The sequence below is a fragment of the Sphaerodactylus townsendi genome, linkage group LG13, assembly GCF_021028975.2.
Source record: "Sphaerodactylus townsendi isolate TG3544 linkage group LG13, MPM_Stown_v2.3, whole genome shotgun sequence".
Taxonomy (NCBI): domain Eukaryota; kingdom Metazoa; phylum Chordata; class Lepidosauria; order Squamata; family Sphaerodactylidae; genus Sphaerodactylus; species Sphaerodactylus townsendi.
In genome coordinates this window covers 23,918,284-23,932,113 of record NC_059437.1, presented here as the reverse complement: position 1 = coordinate 23,932,113, position 13,830 = coordinate 23,918,284, and the positions used below count along the sequence as shown (strand labels likewise).

The 13,830-nt window shown below is 42.5% G+C and overlaps 1 protein-coding gene across 2 annotated transcripts in view; it reads right to left on the bottom strand.

Moving 5' to 3' along the window:
- Positions 1–13,830, bottom strand: part of RNF128 (ring finger protein 128) — a 59,011-nt gene that overhangs the window by 24,023 nt on the left and 21,158 nt on the right. Inside the window, exon 1 of one of the 2 annotated variants that reach the window (XM_048514929.1) lies at positions 11,130–11,701. The exons of the other annotated variant lie outside the window; for it this stretch is intronic. Coding sequence (XP_048370886.1) covers positions 11,130–11,577 — 448 coding nt within the window. The 5' untranslated portion in view covers positions 11,578–11,701. Of the gene's footprint in view, positions 1–11,129; positions 11,702–13,830 lie in introns of those variants that run through there. 2 annotated transcript variants of the gene reach the window in all.

The window sequence follows — 13,830 nt, the reverse complement described above, 5'->3', positions numbered from 1 at the left end:
GAGCAGGTGAACTCTAATCTGCAGAAACCAGGTTTGATTCCCCCCTCTGCTGCCTGAGTTGTGGAAGCTTATCTGGGAAATTCAGATTAGCCTGTACATTTCTTCAATGCCAGATGGGTGACCTTGGGCTAGTCACAGTTCTTCTGAGCTCTCTGGGCCCTACCTATCTCACAGGGTGTTTGTTGTGAGGGGGGGGGAGGGTAAGGAGTTCTTCATCATCATGACCCCCCAATTGCTATCAGAATCATCCAGTATCTTCAAAGAATCTACATTCGGAGGCCTTTGAAATGTACAGAGTAGCTTAATGAGGAAGAACTCTGATCATAACACGACATTCAAATCTAGTTGGTTCTGAAATAACCCAGGAGTGACATATGTACTTTGTTCTGCTGCACCATTTTATTTCTCCCAATTAAATGCTTGATTTTGAAGGTCAATATAGATTATTCTGTAAGGCAGGTAATTACAGCCCTGGTTCCGTACTTTGAATCTCCTTGCAGCAACATTTACCAAGTTGATAAGATTCTGCATTTATAAGTTCACCTGATAAATATTTGTCCAAGGATTTATTAAAGCCTAGGCATTAACCCTCTGCAAGAAAAAATAACAACCAGGAGATATTTAATGTATTAAAAATCTGTGAGGTGCCTTTCTTTCTTTCCCTAAGCACCAGATTGAACAAGTTATACCACTTTCAGGTGGTTGATGGGAACTTTCAGAACATGCTATTGTAATCATTAATCTTTCATTGTAGACGGAACTGCCAAGTTACCAAATGACAAATATCAGTGTTATTAAATAATACTTAGTATTTAAATAGTTTTTTTCAGTGCTCAAACCATTTTTGTACCAATACTTGTAAGTGGGCATTATAAATATTAATTTTTGTTTTAGTGGAACAAATCCCTTGTGAAAGCTATTCAGTGCAACGTCCTTTATGTTGTGCTTTGAAGAAGGAAGAAAGCAACCAGAGGCTCTGCCTGCTTCAGTCAGTGCATTGTATGAGAAGACACTCGTTGAGTCCTCCCAAGCACACTTGGGAAATGGCCAGTAGAAACCACTAACTGTGGCTAGCTAGTAGTCAATTTGTGGACCTCTATCAATGTTGGTTTGTGAACAAGCTATATAATTCAGGTATTTGATTATCTACAGCAGCAAATGCCTGGTCTCTGCAATAAAGGTATTAGCAAAAGTCAATATATCCCTTACCAAGGCACACTATTAAATGACTGAACAACATATAATCTGTGGCTAAGACAGACTAAACTTCAATCATTTCACAGCTTCGTATGACCTGAAATCCCTTTATCACTCCTATTAATTGCACCTGTGAAGGAACAGGATTGAAAGCCCCATTTCCTCAGATCCCAGGAGACTGGGAAAGCCCCACTGCCATCCCAAGTCACTCTCTGCCCTGTGAGGCAACTGCTTTCCTTTACTCCCAGAGGGTACGTACACCCTTAGTAATCACAACCATGAACAAATCTGAAAGAGTATCTCCTGCTAGACAGAGTTGGTGCCTGTGTTTACCACTTAGAGGCTCCACCTAGTTGTCATGTCTCCCACTTTATTTGCACTAACCAGTGGGCGGACAATCTATTGCATTTTCATGCTTTAGGGACGGTGAGCTCAACTGCTGCGCTTGGAAAGCAAGACTGAATAGGTGTGGTGTGATTACAGAGAGCAGGCTTACAGCTTTGAAAATGTAAACACTATAAACAAAAATAAAAATAAACGGGGTCTGTTCAAGCATCAAGCTGAGCAATGATACCAAGAAAGAGTAAAAACACACACGCCTCTTATTCTAAAATTTATTATTTACTTTAACTATGTCATTACTAGGATAGGCTAATAAAGTTGCAACATTTAGAAGTACATTGTTACCTTAGTTGTTATAGTTGGGACTTCTCCAATTTTCTCAACACATGGACAAGATGGAGTCCCCAGGTAACAGTTTAGCTCTTCACAGTCTGACTCCATGCAAGGAAGATAAACGAAGAGAAGAGAGCTTCCTCCCTGTCTCAATTTAAAATGGCCTCTTGAGAGTCTGTTCCCCTTGGGTTCAATCTTGCTTGCAATGCCTCAAAAGGAAGAAGTATTATCTGTCTAGTTTTTGAGCCTTCTTAGACTACTTTCCTTTAGGTGTGACATTCCAGCAAAGGTATTAGGTGGTAAATGTTTTGTTCCATTTCAACCAACGTCATTTGCATAACTAAACACTCAAGAGTGCTCTGTGACTTAGGCCCCTTCCGCACATGCAAAATAATGTGTTTTCAAACCACTTTCACAACTGTTTGCAAGTGGATTTTGCTATTCCGCACAGCTTCAAAGAGCACTGAAAGCAGTTTGAAAGTGCATTATTCTGCATGTGCGGAATGAGCCTAAGAGAGGTATTGCTCACCTACTGCAGTTTTCCTCTTTGCCAGCTATGAGATTGTAGCCAAGCCCCAGTTTATTGACAGTGCAATCCCAATGGCTGAATTATTAGGGTGAATTAGGTTGGAGGACATTTCTCCAGTGTTTGGTATTGTGTAGGCACTAATTTTTCCCCTCATACGCACAAATTAATAAATTCTAATAGCAAAGTTTTGAATGTAATAGCTGCAACAGTTAGAACTGAAGAGGTAAATTTCTGGAAATGTTGAAGCCATGGGGAAAATGTTTTTTGTCTCTACTTTTTTTTGGGGGGGTGGGGGTGGATGAGACAGACAGACAGACAGACAACCTTTACTGGCATGAGTTACAGGGTTTAAAGTAAAAAATAGAGATTAAAGGATAAAATACAGAGCAAAAATTAAGATTGTTTATGACTGTACATAAAAACATGGCCATTTGCTCTAGCATCTGTGGATTCATTTGTTTAACAGATAAAGTCTTCCGCTGGTATGAAAATGTTGTGAAAAACCACAAACCATGCAATATTTGTTGTCCTTTCAAACCGAAACTAATTTTACTGCTTTAACAATGCATCCTTTATAACTTTGCATTTAAAACTGCGATATTTACAATATTTATGGAATTTAAAAGTTAAGAATGCCTTCCTTTTCCATAAGCAAAATTACAAACATGGGCAAAGTTTTAAAGAAAACCACAAACTGATGTGTCCTATGCAACCTTAGCTTCACCTTAACTTTTGCTATCTGAAAAGTAGATAAATAGGAAATAAATAGAAAACCTAAGTGGTTCTGATGGGTTTTCCAGGCTGTGGTCTGGTGGATTTTGTTCCTAACGTTTCACCTGCATCTGTGGCTGGCATCTTCAGAGGTGTATCACAGAGAAAAGTCTGTTTCTCACTGTGTCTAAGTGAGAAGGGAAAGTTCCCCACCCTGGGACATGGACAATATACCACACTAAACTTTCCCTTCTCACTTTGACACAGTGAGAAACAGACATTTCTCTGTGATACACCTCTGAAGATGTCAGCCACAGATGGAGGCGAAATGTTAGGAACAAAATCCATCAAACCATGGCCACACAGCCCGGAAAACCCTTCAGAACCAGTTGAATCCGGCCGTGAAAGCCTTCGACAATAAAGAAAACCTAAGCTTTGTGTTTAATTGTGTTTAACTATTTGGTATCAAAAAAAGGATCCTTAATAATATCTGACAGCTAGATGTAGTTCCGGCTAGATGCTGTCTTTCTTCCTTCTGTAACTTTTTGGTTAGAGAGATTTCAGTTCTCAAAAACAAAAAAAAACCACCATTCAGTTTTCCTCTGAGGCTTTGGTGCAATTTCTGCTCCACATTTTTATCTTTTCCCCCCTCCAGCAAATTAGGGCAATAAACTACTTGATAGGCATCACAGTGTTTTGAGGGAGCAGTGACAAGATCAGTCACAAAAGAGTCAGATCAAAAGGGCCACAAAAAAACAATGAAACCCTGCATGCTGCCTTCATGAAGATCAGGCATCCTTCTAGGTACAGAAATGCATCTTATATTAAGACATACATACCTCTACAGCATGCCCACCTTGTCTTTAAAAGCATTTCCCTCTTTCTAAAAGGTAAAACATTTCATATGAGTTATCATCCCTGAAATAATTCTATAGTCTGGCTATCATCTTAAGGTGGCTAATTGGCCAGATTTCTGCTGTCAAAGCAGACTAGCAGAAAAATGTTCCACTCCCACATATGACCCTAGCCTCATGATTTCATGTTCTTTCTGTTTCCACCTACAGCTCAGCCAATGAGAATCCAACTGTAGGCAGGACTTCTGTGGCCATTGGCCATGCTGGCAGGGGCTGATGGGATTTGTAGTCCATGAACATCTGGAGAGCCGCAGGTTGCAGACCCTTAGCCCCAACCCCCCAGCATACAAGAACCAATACAATCTTCCCCCTTTCCTAAGCCATCTGACATACAATAAGATCCTGATTTCTTATTATTTACCAATAATAGAAACATGGAAGTCTACTGAGAGGAGAATTCAGTAATTATTTCTTACCTCAAACCAAACACACGTACTGGTTGTGGTAGGTTTTTCAGGCTGTGTGGCCGTGGTCTGGTGGATCTTGTTCCTAACGTTTCGCCTGCATCTGTGGCTGGCATCTTCAGAGGTATATCACAGAGGGAAGTCACAGACACAGTGTGCAACAGACTTCCCTCTGTGATACACCTCTGAAGATGCCAGCCACAGATGCAGGCGAAATGTTAGGAACAAGATCCACCAGACCACGGCCACACAGCCCAGAAAACCCACCACAACCAGTTGAATCCGGCTGTGAAAGCCTTCAACAATACATATACACACTTACCTTTGGCTTCTCTTTGGGTCTTTAATGCCCCTTTCCCACCCAATGATGGCACGCATTAAAAAAATATCGAACATAGTTGAAGCAGTTAAATTTACCTGTAATAAAAGGTACTCAAGAAAAGTGTTTCCTCCCTTCACACCCAAGGATCGTAATTGCCTTCTCATTAATCCTCTCAAGGATAGCAGCTATGCAACAGCAGTAAAAATAAATATGTCTCTACATGGGACTCTGGTTGGCCTACCTTACGTATCTTACTGCAGGTACTCTAGGGCTCCTCGATCTCTCATGGGTATGTCAGTCAGATCAGCTACCGGAACACCAATACAATTTCTGACAGCTAGTTTTCAAAATGCAAGTTTCAGCTTTCATCTATTCTATCCTGTTCCTATATCCCAATTGCAAAAAGAATTGTAACGACCCATATCTCAGTTTGTTAGCAGAAGTTCATAATGTATCCACAACCAAGAGAACTTCCCTCTCCACCCATTATTTGGTCATGTAATCCTCATTATAATACCTTTCAGAATTTTCCCATTGACATTTATGTTCCCTTGTCTGCTCCACAGTCCCCCAAACCTCACCTGTCTGCTCCCTTTCGTCCTACTAATAGTGTTCCGCCGCAGTATGGAGTCCACATATGTTGGTTTGGCCAGATGCTAACTTCTGCCTCCTCTAAGTACCTGGCATGTACCACAGGGACCCATCTTATTTTGTTCTAGAGCTTACCAAAAACTTAAGGGATTGATTCTCATCATAGCCAAGCTAGCAAAGCAATTGTGGAATCCTGGCTCAAGTCCGCTTTTCTTCAGCCATCTCTTTATCCAGCCATCTCTTTATCCACCATTGTTTCCTCACACAGAAACTGTCAACTTTGCCTCACTTTCTTTACTGTCTCTCAACCAGGTTTTCTCCCACACTATTCTCCCACACATACACCCCCTCCCGCCTCTACATTCATATTTGACTTTAAGCTATGGGGTTTCTTCAGAACCTACTCCTGTCAGCTGCACCCATTCCTCAGCCCATTTCACGTGCTTCAAGATGCTCTATCTCACTACTTCATACTGTTTTTCCTTCAAATGCTTCTTATAGCAGAGTACCTCTTCCAAGTCTTCAGTTTGTACCTATGTGAGGCTTTAAACTGTCAGCTAAACTACTCCTTCCCCTCCAGAAAAAGCTGGACAGCAAACTTCCTTGAGCAATCAAAATTTCCATGCTACTGTACCAGTTCAGCCAATATCAGTCTTCACTACTACAAGCACAATACAACAGATGTCCCAACAATCGCCTACAAATGGCAAATTACATCTGGATGACACCAGCAACAAATTATTAAAAATAAAACATCCTTTCAGGGTTTTTTTCATTCCAGAAAAAGCAAGAAATCCATTTCTTCCTGAGGGCTGCACTATACTGTGTGTGTATGCTGACAAGTCACAGTAGACGTATGGTGAGCCCTTAGGGTTCTCAAGGCTGAAAGAGTTCTGCGAGGAGTGGTCCAAGATCACCCAGCCGGCTTCAGGTGGAGGAGTGAGAATCAAACCCAGTCCTCAAGATTAGAATCCTTTGCATTTTACCACTCTATCGGCTCTCCTGCAGTATACCATCATTTTTCAATTCCATTATCCCACAGATCAAAAACACACCCAAGAAGAAGTTAGGCTGTGAAGTGAAGATTGCCTCATGCCTTCATTCCTATGACTTCAAAGGGGTAACCATGTTAATTGAATATACCAAAATAAAGCAAAAATCTAGCGGTACCTTGAAGACTAGCAACATTTACTTTGATACATGCATCCGAGGGTCACAGCCCTTGGCTATGACCTATGAACGTATGCATTGAAATCTGTTAGTCTTTAAGGCACTGCTACATTTTTATTTTAATTCCTATGCACACCAATAACAATTTATTTGCTATTCCTTAGTAGTATGTGATGCTGCTGGCTGGCTGAAAGAAAATAACATTCTTTTAACTTTATGCCCTAGCTCTCATTGACATAGCTAGTAATATTCAGGCTTGCCCTTTGTAGGGGACTGAAGAGATGACACATGCTCATCATGTTAATTTGGGGATATCGGTACACAAAATAAATCAAAGCTGGGACTGTCTGTTGACCAAGAACTGGGATTACTAACTGCTAATATAACAGGCAACATTGTTAAAGGTTTCCTTTGTATGTGAACAGCTCAAACGAACATTTCCTTTGTATGTACCCAGATAGTGAAGCAAAAACTACAAACCAAACCTATTTTTCTGATGAAAAGTTTAACTTTCCACAGTTTAACTTCCACTCAAAATGTGGTTTACAGAAAGCTTATAAAGAGCCTGAAAGAGTTGAATCCAACAATTCAAGAAGGGTTAGGCAGAACTTTCCATATGGTAATTTTGAACTTTGATTATCAAGTCTTATAAAACTCAACTTAAGCCCATCACAATAAACACTGAGTGAACAACAGGTCACGTTAGCCAAAGAAATTTCAGCTATTTGTAGAAATAGCTGCCCACTGCTATTGGATGCATATTTTTTTCATTATATATTTCCTAGAATTTGATAAAATAACATGGAAATTACCACACACACAAAAATCCAGAGTATACATTCTTGCTCTCAATGGAGGCAGCAAAGAAAAGCAAGGAAAAGAAGTCTAGCAAGTAGTGTAGCTTTCAAACCAGAACAAACCAGTCAGTCGATGTAATGGAGCAACAATTCTACACTGAAAAGAACATGCAAGAACAATATGTAATCTGGGTTTGCAGGGTTTTTTTGTACAGTTCCACATAGTACGTCAGTGTTTCTGAAACTGACGTTTGGTGAACCCTTGGCAAAATAACTTGTTTCCCCTGAAACCACAATGCATTGTATTCAGTGGAATGTTCATAAGTGCATCACAAGTCCAGCGAGACTTATCACTGTCGCACGTTATTGTAAGTTTACATACATCAAACGTTCAGTACAGTACAGTAAACCTTTATTAGGCATAAATAATTCTACAATCAAACGTTCCTTTATAGCTGGATGTAACTGCAGGGGAAGATCAGTAGGTAGGCTATACTTCAAGGAAGCTGCTGTGATGATTTTCTCAATGAAAATTTCCTGATCTATTTCCAAGGAAATTTCACAGCTCTCCAAAATACAATTTGAAATAGACTTACCCAGATTTATAACAGAATCCTATTGTATACTTTTGTTCACTGGTTTCAAAGTGGCATATTCCCACATATACATAGCAATGTGGCCTTTACACAGCTATTAACAAGGACTGACCAGTCTTGCAGCATTAATACACTCTATTCTTTAAGGCAGTTTACCAACATTTGTTCTGCAAACTATTTTTTGTTTTGAGCTTAAGCTATTGCAGCATACGTCTCACCAATTGAATTAATATATTAGAATAACATGGCTGCTATATTACCAGCTATTTATTAACCAAAGCACTTATCATGTTACACTGGGTACAGGCACGGATGACTCATAGCATGAGAAGCAACAAAAATACAGCTGGAAAAAAATGCAGAAAAGTCAGTTCAGGCAGACCTGTAGCAACTTCAAAGCTTTATCTTTTTAATCTGTGCCTTTAAAAGCCATGCAATTAAAACACTCAACAAGATAAGCATATTCCCACTGTGTGCCTATACTTATGAGCTCTGCTCACATTCCATCAAGTAATCCGGAATACACGCCACACACATTAACTAACTTCCCTCCACATGGATAAAGCCTAGGTTCCTGAAGTGAAAAATAACAAATACCTAATTCCCAAAGGATGATAAACATCTTTAAGTAATGAGAGCTCTGTTGCTTGCTAGCCACCAGGGAAACGTTAGTGATGAAAGAAGAGTCAAATGCTTTACGTACTGTGCTTTACTTCTTTTTCCCAAAGGGATACATTACTACGCAAAGTTGTACTATCCTAATATCCAGGCACAACAAAGTGAATTCTTCTAAGTAAGAACTATTCCTGTATTGCTGATCTGCATATCCAAGCTGTGTATCAAGGAGCACAGAAACGTATTAAGATAACTCTCCCACTCATGTGGGTTATTAAATGTGAAGTAACACGTACATTCATTCCTTCAAAATGTAGTATCTACTTTACAAGTTTCCAGCATTGCCAGTCAATTCAGAAAAGAGAAGTACAGATAGTCATAGAATTGAAAGAGACCACAAGGGTCATCAAGTCCAACCCGCTGCCATGCAGAACAGACAATCAAAGCATCCCTGACAGATGGCCATCCAGCCTCTGTTTAAAAACCTCCAAAGAAGGAGGCTCCACCACACTCCAAGGAAGTGTATTCCACTGTAGAACAGCCCTAATTGTCAAGAATTTCCTCCTAATGTTTGGATGGAATATCTTTTCCTGCACCTTGAACCCATTACTCCTTGTCCTAGTCTCTGGAGCAGTGGAAAACAAGCTTGCTCCCTCTTCAATATGACATCCTTTCAAATATTTAAACATGGCTATCATGTCACCCCTTAACTTTCTCTTTGCCAAACTAAACATACCCAGCTCCATAGGACATAGTCAGTATATACAAAAGCAGCAGCTTTTGAAAATGACCCCCAAAGATTGAAAAGAATACTTGCTCATTCTTCCTAAATCTTACACTTTGTACCATGTTGACCTCCAGGACACACACCTAAGTTCAGCTACCCTGTTTTACATAACCAGGATAAAAAGTGTGATCAGTGGGTGATACAGCTGTTTCAATGTTTGAATGTGAGCAAAATGAAAACACGCTGCAGGATTAATCCTGTTGTTTAATCAATGCATTTCAAGCTTGAAGCTCTTTTAAAGGGCATGTTCATGTTGCATTCCTTTCATAAGAAATGGGTTTTCTTCCAAAACAGAAAACCAGCAAAAGGAAAGAACCAGCTTTGTGTGAAAAAGGAAAATGGCATCTTTAGAGAATTTTCCTATTTCTTCTTCTGTGACTTGGTACAGCTCACACAGTTATTAAACCATGTTGCTATTGACATACAGTTAAGGTTAGCCAACATATAGTCCTACAGGAAGGGGTAGCAGGGGGAGAAAAACTTGCTTTCTTGTAACACATAAATACATCCATGTCTGGTTGCTCAGGGGTGATTTTTTTTAAACTCTCTTCAGGCCAGTAAGCACTCATTTTAGGTTAGTTCTTTGTGACCTGCTGCAAAAAAGTAGAAAAAACACAACAAACTCACCTGATACATATAAAAGCTTTCTTTCCTAGCCTGTGACAGGAGATTTATCACCCATAAAGAGTTGCCAAATGTTCTCTGGCAGGCTTCTGTATTTCTAGTTCAACTACTCAACAGCTGGATTGCCATCCTTATTGTTAAAGGAGGCTCATTCAAATGGTCTCAGTATCAGGTTTTTGGTTTTTTTTTTGGAATGAACATACTGGAGACATCTGCCTCAGACTGGAAAGCAGCTTCCAGTTAAGAGTAAACATCACCAAGCTAGGTGGAACATCTGTTTCACTCTGTATTAACAGTTCTGTGGGGTGCATAATTTTGGCATCTTGGGCTGATGCCCCCAAGCATATATGTGCAAAGTTTCTCTTAGGTTCCTTACCTCACTTTTCAGTCTTTTTAGTTAAAAACAAAACAAAATGAGAAACTAGATGGGATTTCATAAAATTATTCCTAGTCTGGAAAAAGTAGCCAGGGTGTACTATTTCCCCCTCTCTCACAATACTGGAATGCAGGGGCGCTCTGGATGAAGCTGATGAACAACAGATTTGGGACAGACAAAAGAAAGTACTTCTTCGGTCACAGACAATTAATTTTTTTAAATGTGTGCCATGCAGATTTAGTGACAACTGTCAGCATAAAAAGCTTTAAAGGGGTATTGAGGTTTCTTGAAAGAGCCATCAAAGGCTACTTAGTCAAGATTACTAAAGGTAACGTCTCCACCCAGACAAGAAACTTCTGAGTATGGTATCAGAGGCAGGAAGCAACCCACGGGGAAGACCTTGGTCTTCCTGGCCTGCTTTCTGGCCTCTAGGGCAACTGTCTGGCCAACGTGAGAAACAGGAAACTGGACTAGATAGAGCACTATGATCCAGCCAGACACTTCTTACATTCAACTTCTTTCAAGGGTAGCAAAGAAATGGTCTTGTGTGCGTATGCACACATACACACACAAATTTGTTTGTCTATACACATGTTGCATATACACACGAACACACTGAACTGCACATCCAAGCGAATTTGACAGCACCAGCCCACGCCCAGAAGTCCAACCCAAACCAATGTTTGAATTAACGTAATAAAATTGTTGCGAGCCGCCCGGAGCCCGCGAGGGGAAAGGCTGCATACAAAACTGATGGTTATTCTGTGCTCCCTGATTGGTTCCCAGCGCCGGCCAATCGGCCGCTTCCCCACCGCGCTCACCAGGGTGGGTCATGGGCTGCACGTCGTTGCCCGTCCCGCCGGGGTAGTTGAAGATGACGGCGGCGACGGCTCCGTGGTGGCGGGCCAGGCGGATCTTCTCGGCGAAGGTGCAGCCGCCGCCGCGCTGGATGAGGGCGAGCCAGGGCTCGGAGGCGGGCGCCAGGCTGAAGTTGGTGAGGGGGCTGCAGGCGTCGAGGCCGTCGCGCCCATCCGGCGCCACCAGCTGCCCGGCCGTCCGGTGCCGCGGCGAGTCCTGGCCAAAGACGCCGCTCTCGCCCACCGTCGTCTGCCCGGTGTCGTTGCTGCCGGGCCGCCTGCAGGTCACGTTCAGCCACGCCGTCCACACGGCCTGCGCAGAGGCCACCATCGGCGAACCGCCCTCCGGCGGACCCAGCCACGCCAGCGCGCCCACGGCCGCCAGCAGGGCCGCTGGCGACGCGGCCAGCATCTCCGGGAGCGGGAAAGCGCGCTGAAGCGCGGAGGGAAAGGGAAGAGGTCCGCCTCAGATGGGATTCGTCCGCGACTAGCCCGCTGCGGCGCGCGCCGCCCGGCCTCCTACCTGGCCTCTTTCCCCGCCCACTCGCGCGCCAGAGCGGGAGGGGCGGGGCCTGGAGACCACACCCCTTTTCGCAAGCCTTGGTCAGGAAGCGGATCGCCACGTGCTCGGCCGCTCACAGGGTTCCAAACTCCGTGTCTGGTTTTCAGTAAACGCGACTTCACGCCCGCCTTCCTTGGGTGGGTCGTTATCTTTTCCTCGTCCTGCCGCCCCCCTCCTCACAACAGTATCTTGAGTTAGGTTAACAGAGATAATTTTTTTTCTCTTTCTCACAATACTAAAACCAGGGGGCATACATGCTGGGGGGAAGAATAATGACTAATAAACGGAAACATTTTTTCACACAACCCGTGATTGGTGTTTGGAATATTCTGCCACAGGAGATGGTGATGGCCACTAACCTGGATAGCTTTAAAAGGGGCTTGGACAGATTTATGGAGGAGAAGTCGATCTATGGCTACCAATCCTCCTTGATCTCCGATTGCAAATGCCTAAGCAGACCAGGTGCTCGGGAGCAGCAGCCGAAGGCCATTGCTTTCACATCCTGCATGTGAGCTCCCAAAGGTATCTGGTGGGCCACTGTGAGTAGCAGAGTGCTGGACTAGATGGACTCTGGTCTGATCTAGTAGGCTCTTTCTTATGTTCTTAGGTTTAGAGAGTGTGACTAGCCTAAAATCACAGAAGGTTGCCAACGCCAAATTGGGGACATTCCTGAAGATTTAAGGGGAGGACATGGGGGATTTTTTTCCTGGAGATTTTAAGGTAGCACCCCTGTATGTGCCATAAAAAAGAGGGGGTCATCTTACACGCATGTAGAAGTTATGGTTTTGTCCAGGGATAATTTTTCTTGGTGTGTAACTGCGGTGGGGGGGGGGGGGTCATCTTTAATTTGGGGTTGCCTTACTTTGGAGTGAAGGGGAAGAAAAGAGTGTGGATTTAATTTTTGTCACTTTTGTCAAGCATAAGGAGTCTCAAAGTGGCTTAGAACTTCATTCTCTTTCTCTCCCCACAACAGACACTGTATGAATGAGATGGGGGGGGGGGGGGAGAAGATTTTGAAGAACTGTGACTAACCCAAGATCACCCAGTAGGCTTCATGTGGAGCAGTGGGAATTGAACCCAGTTCTCCAGATTAGATTCAATCTGCTCTTAACCACTACACCATGCTGGTGCTGTACAATAATGTTGCACCCTAGCCAACAGCCTGGTTTGCTGAAGTCCCATTAATTTCTGTGTGGTTTTGGATTACAATCCTGTTTGGTCAGTCGATCAAGACCCTCTAGCACCTGCTTCAAGGTAGATGCGGGACTGTAGTTTGACTTTAGTTTTGTCTCAGTTGTTAGTTTAGTGCAATCCTAAAACAGAATTGGGCTCTTCTACTTCTGTTGAAGTCAGTGGGATGGGTGGAATCTCTTTTCCTGCACCTTGAATCTATTCGCTTTAATACAACATTTCGTATCTGTCTCACCAGCCCAAATACCATCTGCCTTGCCAGCATTCACTTCTAGGAATTATTAACTCATCTTTCATAACAGCCTTTATCGCTCAAATCAGTGGCAAAGCAAGTTGCAACTAATTTCACCTCTGTGAATCTGAATGGAATTCAAACACAGCTGACTTCCTCAGGATTGGGCCAAATATTATTAACAAGTCAGTTTGAAGGCATTGTGAAGATATTTGTTGAGATCTGCTACAGAAATTTGGCAAACCTGGAGATAGTATTGAACAATCTAGCCATTTTATTGTAGCCATGGGCTGCAGTACGCAGGTACAGCTTCCTCGAGACCTATATAGGATGATGGTTGTGGGCAAAATCAGATGCAGAGCAGTCATTGGTATCTCACCATGCGCCCAGATTACAGGTCACGTGGTTTGAGCAATAACATGGTTTGAGTGCCAGTGCCTAGTCTGTAAATTCTTGTAAATCACCCAGTTGCTCAACAAATTGCAGGCAAATGTGTGAACTGTCTCTATAAGGCTCATTCCGCACATGCAGAATAATGCACTTTCAAACTGCTTTCAGTGCTCTTTGAAGCTGTGCGGAAAGGCAAAATCCACTTACAAACAGTTGTGAAAGTGGTTTGAAAACGCATTATTTTGCGTGTGCGGAAGGGGCCTATAAGATTTGAGGAGAGACAAGGGAAT